We start from the raw sequence: 11,422 nt of genomic DNA, 5'->3' as shown, positions 1-11,422 counted from the left end.
CGCCTGGGTGGCTCAGTTGTTGAGCAACTGCCTTCGGCTCAGGTCATGGTCCCAGAGTCCTGGGATCGAGCCCCGCGTCGGGCTCCCCGCTCCGCGGGAGGCCTGCTTCTCCGTCTCCCACTCCCCCTGCTTGTGTTCCCTCTCTCGCTGTGTCTCTCTCTGTCAAATAAATAAATAAAATCTTTAAAAAAAAAAAAAATGATTTTCACTTAAAAAAAAAAAAATCTACCCACAAATGCTATTATCCAGTTAAGATTTTTGCCCCTTTTTATTTCCCTTGGTAGAAAAATTAAAGGCAACTTTGTGGTGAAGTTATATTAGTATTTTGTACAAAAAGATATATCTCTTAATATAATGTAATGTAAGAAAAGTATGTTGTAATAAATAAGGAATAAGTTACAACTTTTGAAATTGGCCTTAGGTAAAGAAAATGTAATTGAAATTTTTGTGAAATCTGTACTTTTTTAAAAATTTTATGGGTTTTCTATGTAGTGGAGCACTCCCAGTAATTATATATTCTATTTGAGAGCACTGAAAATAGATTGCATCCATAGAAAACTGAGAATGGGAATTTTTCCACCTCCCTAATGAGCCTGTTCATTTTGCAGTCCAGCTTTCTTGTGTTCTGGGAGCAGATCTTGCTAGCCCCTCAGGTACTCACACACAATTGGTTATAACAGCTACAGCAGGCTTACAGTATTTAGAGCTGTCTGTAATTTTTTTAACTTGTATTTTTTAATAACTAAAGGAATAGAAATGAAAAGGTGGAAATCTTGAAAATCAGTGTTTCCTAATTTTAAATATTACAGCAGTTACATTAAATTGCATTTATTGTTTGCTGGACCTTGTTGTAGAACATATTCATAAATTATTTTTATATTCCATGTAGTAGGCTTAAGTGTAACTGTTACTATAAGTAAAGCCATGACATTCATTAAAGCTATTATATTTTTTTAAGATTTATTTATTTATTTATTTTTTAGATAATCTCTGTACCCAACATAGGGCTCCAACTAACAACTGTAAGATCAAGAGTTTCATGTTCTACCAGCTGAGCCAGCCAGCTGCCTCTGTCATATTTTTAAAACAGAGTACTGAGTATCAGTGATGTAATAATTAGCAAGAGCTACTCATGATAATACTGAAAAAACTTTGTGATAATCTAAATGAAAAATGTTTAAAGAAAACTATTGGATTTAAAGAAAAACTTTCAGGGGTGTCTGGCTGGCTCAGTCAGCAGAACATGTGACTCAGTCTCAGGGTCATAAATTCAAGCCCCATGTTGGGCGTAGAGCCTACTTAAAACAAAACGTATAATGATGATAACAGGTCGGCAAGGTATATACCGAGTATTCCACGTTAGTCTTGTGTCATAGTCTGTTAGCACTGGCTCTTGAAAAGTAGCTGATGGCCACAAAATTAACAGTAAAGTTGTTCATACATTAAAATTTAGTAATCCCAGTTCTTAGAATCTATCCTAAGAAAATACATTGCAATATGGAAAAAAATTATATAAATTAAGAATATTTTTAGCACAATAGTGAGAAGTTGAAAGCATTCTAATCAATAGTTGAATATAAAAATGAATCGTGGTGTAAAAGGAAATAACGCGACCAAGTATGATGTAGTAAAACAATTTATAATGTAATTCATTTACTAGTATAGTGAAAATGTTAAGTTACCCCAAAACTGTCGAACCCTACAACATTTAAGAAAAAACCTTTTGAAGCAATAAACAATACAAAAAACGGTGGAGTTTTTTCCCCCAAATTATTGCCTATCTTTATGAATGCTTAGCAGGAATTTTGTGATACCTGTTGAGATGATAGCATTTTACTGGTTTTTTTGTTGTTGTTTTTTTCCCAAAACTTGAGTTCCCATTCCATTTTGAAATGGACTGTGCTCTGCTCTGCATTTGGTACTTGGGTAAACTGTAGTCTGACAGCAGCCTGTGAAATTCCTAAGAAGTAAACTGGACATAAATCTACAACATATGCCACTTATACAAATTGACTGTCCTCTGTGTTACTGAAGAAAACAGCAGTAGTTTGCAGAGATGCAGAGTCCAGGAAAAATCCATCTTAATGTTAGGCTCTGGCACTGCTTTTACAGTTACAGCCCTGATAAGGACAACTGCCGGTCAGTGGGAAAATAATTTATTGAGACATTTAATTTTGCATAACTCTAATGTAGTGGCTTTCATCCATTTTGAGGCCACAGACCTGTTGAGAATCTGATGAAATCTCCCGGAAGAACTGGCATGAGAGCATTCACACAATTTGCACACAGAAGTCCGGGGAAGTCCCCCGTCCCCCGTCCCCCTCCCCGTGCCCACCGCCACCCTCCCAGCCTCCAGCATTCCCCTGAGGGTTAGGATCTCCACTCTGAAAGAAGTGATTATCTCTACAGGTTCGAGAAATGGCTGCTACCACCTTAAGCGGTCTGTTACAGTGTAACTTCCTTAACATGGACAGTCCTCTGCAGATTCATTTTGAGCAACTTTGCAAAACGAAGCTACCGAAGAAAAGAAAGCGAGACCCTGGTTCCGTAGGAGACACGATTCCTTCTGCAGGTAACAGTGCCGGTATAAAATACCCACGTCCGTTTGGGAATTAACCATGCTTACTCAGACAGATATTTATTGAATACTTGTGTGTCCCTGGGTCTTTGCTAGGTACTGGGAATAGTTGCCCCTGCTTTTAATAAGCTTTGCCTACAGTGGGCAAGACCTGGAACAGAAGAGCGAAATTGAGAGGCACAGAGGAACCTGTGCTCTGAGACACACCTGTTACAATGAGTCAGGTCTGCCTGCCCACATGAAATCACTTTATATAAAGAGCTGTGTAGAATGAGTTATTTTGGAGAGTGTAAAGTATTTGCTTTTAGATTTTATAGCTTAGGTGTGGATGTACTAGGAAAATACTAAGAAAACAAAACAAGCCTTGCTTGTACTTGGAGAGGGGACTGTTCACTACTTCACTGGGCATTTGGTGAGAGGGTGAGAAGAGTCCTCACAGGAGCTTCTACTCTAATTGAGCATGAAGATAAACAGGAGAATCAGATCTGATTATGTCACATTTAAAGAGACATTTAAGGGGCCCCTGGGTGGCTCAGTTGGTTAAGCGACTGCCTTCGGCTCAGGTCATGATCCTGGAGTCCCGGGATCGAGTCCCGCATCGGGCTCCCTGCTCAGCAGGGGGTCTGCTTCTCCCTCTGACCCTCTTCCCTCTCGTGCTCTCTGTCTCTCATTCTCTCTCTCTCAAATAAATAAATAAAATCTTTATTAAAAAAAAAAAGAGAGACATTTAAGCATGATTGTGGGGCTCCTGGCTGACTTGGTCAGTGGAGCATGCAACTCTTGATCTCAGTGTTGTAAGTTCAAGTCCCATGTTGGGTGTAAAGATGACTTAAAAATAAAATCTTTTTTTAAAAAATAAACAAATAGGAGTGCCTGGGTGGCTCAGTCAGTTAAGCCTCTGCTGTTGGCTCAGGTCATGATCCCAGGGTCCTGGGATCGAGCCCCAAGTCAGGTTCCCTGCTCGGCAGGGAGTCTGCTTCTCCCTCTCCCTCTGCCCCTCCCACCCGCTCGTGCTCTCTCAAATAAATAAATAAATAAAATCTTTTAAAAATAGTAATAAATAAATAAACACAATTGCAAAGAGCCGTCTGACCTTGCCACTGCTAACTACAGTCACAGGAAGAATGGGAAATATATAGAAAGACTCTTAATAAGTAGGAAGCTTATTGGATTTGTAGGAAGTGCTTGGAATGTGAAGCTCTTAAGTGCTAATTATAAGAGGGTCTTAATTAAGTCATATAGTGACCTAATACAATGAATGTTCTAGTTGCTTTGCTTGAGAACTCTATTTTTTAATAATTAAGTACCAAAGTAGTTTTAGCTCTTTGTTATCCCAAATGGCATTATTTATAATTCTATTTCGTATTCCTTTTTTTTTTTAATAAATCATGGCCATCTTTTTTTTTAAGATTTTATTTATTTATTTGACAGAGAGGTAGCGAGAGCAGGAATTAACTTCAGTTCCCTATTTCATGTATTTCATGTATACGAATATAATACACACACACAACTCTAAAGAAAAACAGGAGAATTTGAAAGCAGTAACTTCTATCACTAGAGAAAGAATAGATCTTTTTAAAAAAGGAAGAATGGAGACCCTGCAGAATACAGACACATTACAGCTCTGTTTACAGACATTCCTCATATATAGTATGTTTACCTCATGAATTGATCCATTCTGTGGATCCCATCTAGAAAAGTGGGGTCTAATTTTGATTAGAGATTGTTTTAGGATCAGGGATTGCACTTTTGCATATGATATGAATTGATCAAAACTATTATTGTGTAAGTTCTAGCAAATAAGTGACACATTTCTGACCTAGCTCTAATTCCACTATCATTGAGGGACAGCTATAGGATGTCTTTAGTTCAGCCTCAAAATCATGTTTTTGGTCTGTGTGCACACAGAGGGATTTTAAATGCAGAAATTCACACACTGACAACAACTTGCTTCATCGAAAACTAATTTTATTTCACTGTGACATGTGCAATAGAGTCCCGTAAATATTTGCACATATATTGGTGTGGTTTTTTTGTTTTTTCAGAGTTGGTCAAACGTCATGCTGGGGTGCTAGGACTTGGTGCATGTGTTCTTTCTAGTCCCTATGACGTTCCCACCTGGATGCCCCAGCTCCTTATGAATCTCAGTGCACATCTGAATGATCCGCAGCCTATTGAGGTAAAATTCTTCCTTGTTAGTTTCTTTGCACACATACTATATTGGTAATGCTTTCGTAAGAAATCATTTTACTAATAATTTCCTGTTCACTCTGGACCTTCTGCTTTGAGAAAGCTGCTACTACTACGTCAGCCAGGGCTAAGCCTACTCAACAGTGATGAGTAAGGTCTTGTGGAGGCCTTGCTTTCTTGTGTATTTGAGATCTTTTGGTAGCAAGGAAATTAATAAAGCTTCTGTCTCTCCCAGTCCAGTGGAAGTAAAATATTGTCAGTGTTGTCAGGATAGTTAATCTTTATACATTTATTTTACTGACATTTGATATCTAGGAAGTATCTAACCGGGAGCTAATATTAAACAGGAAATTGTGATGGTATTATTTAAAGAACAGCTGTGTCTAAACGGCTGCAAAGACCAATGACTTTGTCCTTCTCACTTGGGAAATAGACGTAGGTGTGTATTGAAACTGGTTTAATAGCGTGATGTAAGTGCCAGGAGCTTGTCCTAAAGTGCAGCTAGTCATTTTAAAGAAGTGAGCTCGGTGGCTTTGCGAAGTTACAATTGGCTTGTTGGTTTTGCAGCACTCGGTGAAGTGTGACATCTGAAGTCTAGAAGGATTTTTACGTAGCCAAAGTTATCCTAAATATAATCCTAATCTTTCAGAGGTTAAAATAAAATGTATGTGCGTTGCCTACTCTACAGATGACTGTAAAAAAGACCTTATCCAATTTCCGGAGGACGCACCATGACAACTGGCAAGAACACAAACAGCAATTCACAGATGACCAGCTGCTTGTTCTCACTGATCTCCTTGTGTCACCGTGCTATTATGCATAGAAGGGTAAGTCGGCAAAATGCTGAGTTTAAAGAAGTCTGACAGCCTCAGGTAGATGTCTTTGGTTGGATGATTGAGACATGGGTGTTCATAAGTTTTTTATTTTTGCTGACATTCTTAGATGTCCTTACTTAGATGATAAAAAAATTTGTTAATACAACTTTTGCTATGACCAGTGGAAGTTTAAGTTCCCAGAGAATTTTTCTCTGTTTCTCTGCTTCAGGTATTAAGCAGACAATTGATGTGACTGCTTTTGGACCTTTATAAATGAGTGGCCTTAGTAGCCTGGGAATGGTTAGTTTAAAGAAATCTTATTCTTGGTTGCCTCCTGAGTGGGGCCTGGGCATTTTGGGTTTGCCCTGAGGACCCTAGGTTGTATACAGTTATGAGAACATTTTATCTGGATTCTTAAGTATTTCTTTTCCATCCTGAATTAAAGAGGAGAACCCAGAAACGTTTCCACACTTACTGGACTTTAGAGTTGGATGTCCTGTTGTCTAACCGAGATTTTTTTTCCTCCCTGATACAGATGAGTAGTCCTCACTTCAAGCTCTTTTCATCAAAAATTCCAGATCCTCAGGTACCATATGTGGCGGCTCTCTGCAGGTTTTAAAACTCTGCCTTTGTTGAGCTCTCATCATTTTGGTGGCTTCTGTGTTTGGTCTCATTAGTCTCCGTTCCACAGGTTCTCAGCTGCCATTTGATTACCTAACTTGTCTGGAAATGACTCCAGAATATTGATCACTTTTTCTTTGAGGCGTCTGACAAAGCTGCAATGTCTCAGACTAGAAATAATTACCCAGTATGATCATGGCATCCAAGACCAAACAGAGTCTAGGAACTCATTAGGAAACAGTTTACTTGTAATGGAGAATACCTATCTGTAGTACAGGTCCCGTCATTTCATTCATCTCAAATTATTTTGAATTTTTTCCAAATGGCTGTTGGGTGTAGAGGGTAGTACGGCTGTGGGCCATAAATTGAAGCCTTTGAGAGCCTTGGGTCTGGAGAGCTATGAAGAGGGAAGGAAAAGAGAGCAAGTCTCGAATCTAGCCAAGGACCTGATGGAGTGCGCCACCAAGACACAGAAGTGAAGGCTGTGTCCACGTGCTTCCCACAGACTGGAGTTTTTGGTGCTGATTAGAAAGAGCAGTTGCTGAAAAACTGGGGGTTTGGTGAATAAATTTTTGATTGATTGTTGTGTGTGTATACAATGTGTGATTTTGAAAATAAACAACAAAAACAATAAAAACCCTGACTGGTTGATTTTTACCTGTATTCTTTACATATACTGTTTGATCAACCCTCTTTGAAAACTGTTATATTTCACCTAATGGAAGACTGCTGTATTTGTGGAAATTCTGTAAGGTTTTTTTTTGTTGTTCTTTTTTTCTTTTTTTTTTGCTTGCAGAATCGTTGAGAGACTAAATAAGTCTTTATATTTAATTGACTTGTTTATTAATAAATGTTATATAGATGTAAAAGACTGTATAAACTGTAGAGATAGCATTGGCAAGACTGTACAGATGCAACCTTTTACGCAGCAGCATTGTGTAATTAATTTGTAAAGATTCACATGTAGCTCTTTACTATAGTGATTTTTTGGCTTTTGTACCAACTGAATGCCATTTTTTGTGTTTTTAAATTATTTTCTCTATCTTTTCATGTTACAAAAGCTGAGGTGTGGGGGTTTTGAGTTCATTTATCATTAGAATGTCTGGATTTTTATGTGACATTTTGTGTGCATCGCTAAATGCAAACACCACATGTTTGCCTGTGACAAGTTTATAGAATGCAAGGTATCTTCTAGGTTAAAGTAATTCACAAGTTAGTGAATGTCCTCTTGCAACACACCCTGTACAGTCTTCCTTAAAGGAACACTACAGTATATTTTTTAGTATCTACTTGCTGAATGACTCCATACAGACCTAAGCTCAGCAGAGGTCCTGGTACAGTATTGAATTGTCTGCGTACACAGGCGTAATCCCTGTATAGAGTAGTGCCAAACTGACAATTTCAATTGTGTAACTAGTTTAAAACCCAATAAATGGATTGTTTTTAACACCTGGCTTTTGTCTTCATTAAGAAGAAAAGACAGGGCGCCTGGGTGGCTCAGTTGGTTAAGCGACTGCCTTCGGCTCAGGTCATGATCCTGGAGTCCCTGGATCGAGTCCCACATCAGGCTCCCTGCTCGGCAGGGAGTCTGCTTCTCCCTCTGACCCTCCCCCCTCTCATGTGTTCTCTCTCATTCTCTCTCTCTCAAATAAATAAATAAAAATAAAAAAAAAAAAGACAGTTTCTGTAGGCAGTGACTCTCATGGATTCCTTTTGCGTCCATAGATCTGGGTCCATAAATGCATGCCCTCTAACCAAACCAAATTATCTAGATCAGACCTGCCCAGTACAGTAGCCAGTAGCTACCTATGACTACTTACATATAAATTAAAATCTCATTTTCTCAGTCTCAGTAGCCACATTTCAAATGCTCATTAGCCACTTGTGGCTAGTGGTTTACTTTACTGAATAGCACCGATGAACACTTTTATCACAGAAAGTTCTGTTGGACAGCACTGGTCTAGATCATTGATTCTCACATTGATGTGCCTGAGAATCACGTGGGGACTTTGTTAAAATGTGAATTTTAATTCATGCTGCTAGCTCATGATATCAATGCCTGGCCCTCAGATCACAGTTTAAGTAGTGAGGCTTTACATATATTAACCACTTCAGCTTTTTCTAAAATAAGCTGTATGAAACTATGCCTTAGCAAGGTTCCTCAAGTGGGAACTTTATTTTTTTTTAATGATTTATTTGACAGGGCACTAGTAGGGGAAGCGACAGGCAGAGGGAGAGGGAGAAGCAGGCTCCCTGAAGAGCAGGGAGCCCGATGCGGGGCTCGATCCCAGGACCCTGGGATCATGACCTGAGCTGAAGGCATATGCTTAATGACTGAGCCACCCAGGCGCCATTAAGTAGCAACTTTAGAAAATAAAAGCTACTGGGCACCTGCTGTGACATGTTGGGCTCAGAATTTCTCTGGTTGGGGCTCAGGTGTCAATTTTAGAGCGTGCTTGCATGAGGTGGGGGAGAGGGAGAAGAGAATCCCAAGCAGACTCCCTGCTGAGCTCCGAGCCCCTTGCGGGCTCCACGTGGGGCTCAATCCCAGAACCCTGAGATCATGACCTGAGCTGAAATCCAGAGTCCAACGCCCAACCCACTGAGCTATCCAGATGCCCCAGGCGTCAATGTCTTTTAAAAGCTCCATATGTTTCAGTTGTGCATCAGAATTGAAAACCAGGGTGCCTAGGTGGCTCAGATGGTTAAGCGTCTGCCTTCAGCTCAGGTCATGATCCCAGGGTCCTGGGATCGAGCCCCACATCGGGCTCCTGGCTCAGCAAGGAGCCTGCTTCTCCCTCTCCCTCTGCCTCTCTCCCTGCTCATGCTTTCTCTCTCTCTCTCTTTATCTCTGTGTCTTAAATGAATAAAATCTTTACAAAAAAAAAAGAATTGAAAACCTCTGGTGAAGGTTCTTAAGGCCCACTGTAGACCTAGAAACAGGATTCTTTAATCTGAGTTTCTAACATTTGCCCCATGTGATTCTGACACCAGGTGTAGATGTTGCTTATTACCTTGATACCCGATCAGGTTATACTGTGAATGACTTAATTCCCTAAATTTTCTACCAGTGGAAGAAGACTTAAAGGGATGCAGGAGAGAAAAGGGGTGGATGGCTACTACTGTCTAAGGTAGTTCTTAAATATATGTTGTGTTAAAAAAAAAAATGGAGAACCGCGGCGGGAATGGTTGTTAAGGATGAGGAAGACAGGCCAAAGTTGAGAAGTCACTACTGTTTGGACGTGGAAGACAGTCAAGGTAGGTTTCTAGGTCGGGGAGGGGGAAAGTCTTCTTTGAGGTTGTCACGCCTAATCTAATTCCTGAATGGATCCTTTAAAAACAAAGACTGCAAATTATGTTTCAATATTTAGGAAGAAAATTTACCCACCTAGTCTCTTAATGTAAATGAAAGTTTTGGTGAAAAAAATAAATAGGATGAGAAAGCTGTTTTCAAATACTCCAGATACATGGCATTGCCAAGCCCTTTGGAAAACCAGTTGTGGTTAGTGGTGAGGCCAGAGAGGATTACTAAGGAATTTTGTTTTATTGAAAAATCAACTTTTTCTACATAGTCTTCAGAGTTATTTTTGTGCACAAAGACCATTGTCTTGTTAATACACTTGTGTTCAATTTTTCCCCATTGTTGAACATCAGGGTTTCCAGTTTTCTCTACTCCAGATTACATTGCAATGAATATTTTCGTAACTTCGGGGCGCCTGGGTGGCTCAGTCAGTGTCCTGGGATCGAGCCCCGAGTGGGGCTCTCTGCTCAGAGGGGAGTCTGCTTCTCCCTCTCCCTCTGAGCTTGCTTGCTCTCTCTCTATACCCCCCAAGTAAATAAAATCTTAAAAAAACATTTTCATAACTAAATGCTTAAATTCTTCAATTATTTCCTCAGGGTAAATTGTGGGGAGTAAAATTTTAGGTCAAGAATCTAAATACTGTAATTGCTCTGATACATTGTTTTCCTCCACCTGCACATGTATCAATTTGCATTGCCAATGATAGTATTAGAATGCCTGTTTCCCTGCAAATTGATAGCCCCCCTTTTTTTTAGATTTATTTGTTTGAGAGTGCAGTGGGGGGAGGGGGAAGAGGGAGAGAGAATCCCAAGCAGACACCCTGCTGAGTGCAGATCCCCACCGGATCTCACCACCCTGGGGATCATGACCTGAGCCCAACATCAAGAATCCAATTGAGCTACCCAGGTACCCCAGCCCATTCATATTTTAACATTTATAGTCAGCCTTGCTTGTTCCTTCGCAGATTTGACTTTTTTTTTTTTTTTTTACTACTAAACCTGTGCTCCATTTGGCACTGTTGGCTGGTACATTTTGTAGGCATAATTCTAGTAGCTTTAGACTTGCTGATGGTACTAACTAGTTCCTGATTTCCTCTTCTCTAGAATCTTTTATTACAATTTGGGATTTTTTTTTTTCCCGGTATAATTTCTCTCAAAGGTGTAACTCTGATGGCCACCTTCCAGCCCAAACCTACTGTAATCTGTCAGGCGGCCAGATGCCTGGAAATCAGCTGGCGATTGCTCATTCAGTAGCTAATCCACATGGAGAGGGACAGAACTTGGGTTAGAATTCTCTAAATAGTAATGGGTCTTCTCTTTCAATGGCTTATTTCTAGGGCCCGAGCTCATCATAACTGACGACATAGGTTAGAACCGCTACATTGCAGGTGGTTGGGGAGTGGAGTATTATGTGGGAATTAACTGAAAATTTGTCAAGTTTTATCTACACAGAATTCTAATAGCATAGTCAACACCTGGATTGAATGTCTACTTCATAAATTACCCATTTTTTTTCTTTCTTAATGAAAGCACAGGATACTAGGGGAGATGTTTACACAGAAGTCAAATTCTTTGGTACTTTTTGGTACCAAACAGTTCTCTTTAAAAAGATAAACTGGGGCGCCTGGGTGGCTCAGTCGGTTAAGCGACTGCCTTCGGCTCGGGTCATGATCCCAGTGTCCTGGGATCGAGTCCCACATGGGGCTCCCTGCTCTGCGGGGAGCCTGCTTCTCCCTCTCCCACTCCCCCTGCTTGTGTTCCCTCTCTCGCTGTGTCTCTTTCTGTCAAATAAATAAATAAAATCTTAAAAAAATAAATAAATAAATAAAAAGATAAACTGCCGGGCACCTGGGTGGCTCAGTCCTTGAGCGTCTGCCTTGGGCTCGGGTCATGATCCCAGCGTCCTGGGATCAAGCCC

The 11,422-nt window shown here is 40.1% G+C and overlaps 1 protein-coding gene across 2 annotated transcripts in view; it reads left to right on the top strand.

Annotated features, from left to right (window-relative positions):
- The window catches only part of PSME4 (proteasome activator subunit 4), a 111,692-nt gene extending 104,041 nt beyond the window's left edge, over positions 1-7,651 (top strand). For both annotated transcript variants that reach the window (XM_081832018.1, XM_081832017.1), the window contains 4 exons: positions 2,410-2,572; positions 4,624-4,757; positions 5,457-5,595; positions 6,119-7,651. In XM_081832018.1, coding sequence (XP_081688144.1) covers positions 2,410-2,572; positions 4,624-4,757; positions 5,457-5,591 — 432 coding nt within the window. In that variant the 3' untranslated portion in view covers positions 5,592-5,595; positions 6,119-7,651. The remainder of the gene's footprint in view (positions 1-2,409; positions 2,573-4,623; positions 4,758-5,456; positions 5,596-6,118) is intronic.
- The last annotated feature ends 3,771 nt before the right edge of the window (positions 7,652-11,422 follow it).

This window comes from Leptonychotes weddellii, chromosome 10 (genome assembly GCF_054177405.1).
Source record: "Leptonychotes weddellii isolate Sample4059 chromosome 10, ASM5417740v2, whole genome shotgun sequence".
Classification (NCBI taxonomy): domain Eukaryota; kingdom Metazoa; phylum Chordata; class Mammalia; order Carnivora; family Phocidae; genus Leptonychotes; species Leptonychotes weddellii.
The sequence above is the reverse complement of the archived record's forward strand: the minus strand, read 5'-3'. Positions and strand labels throughout refer to the sequence as shown.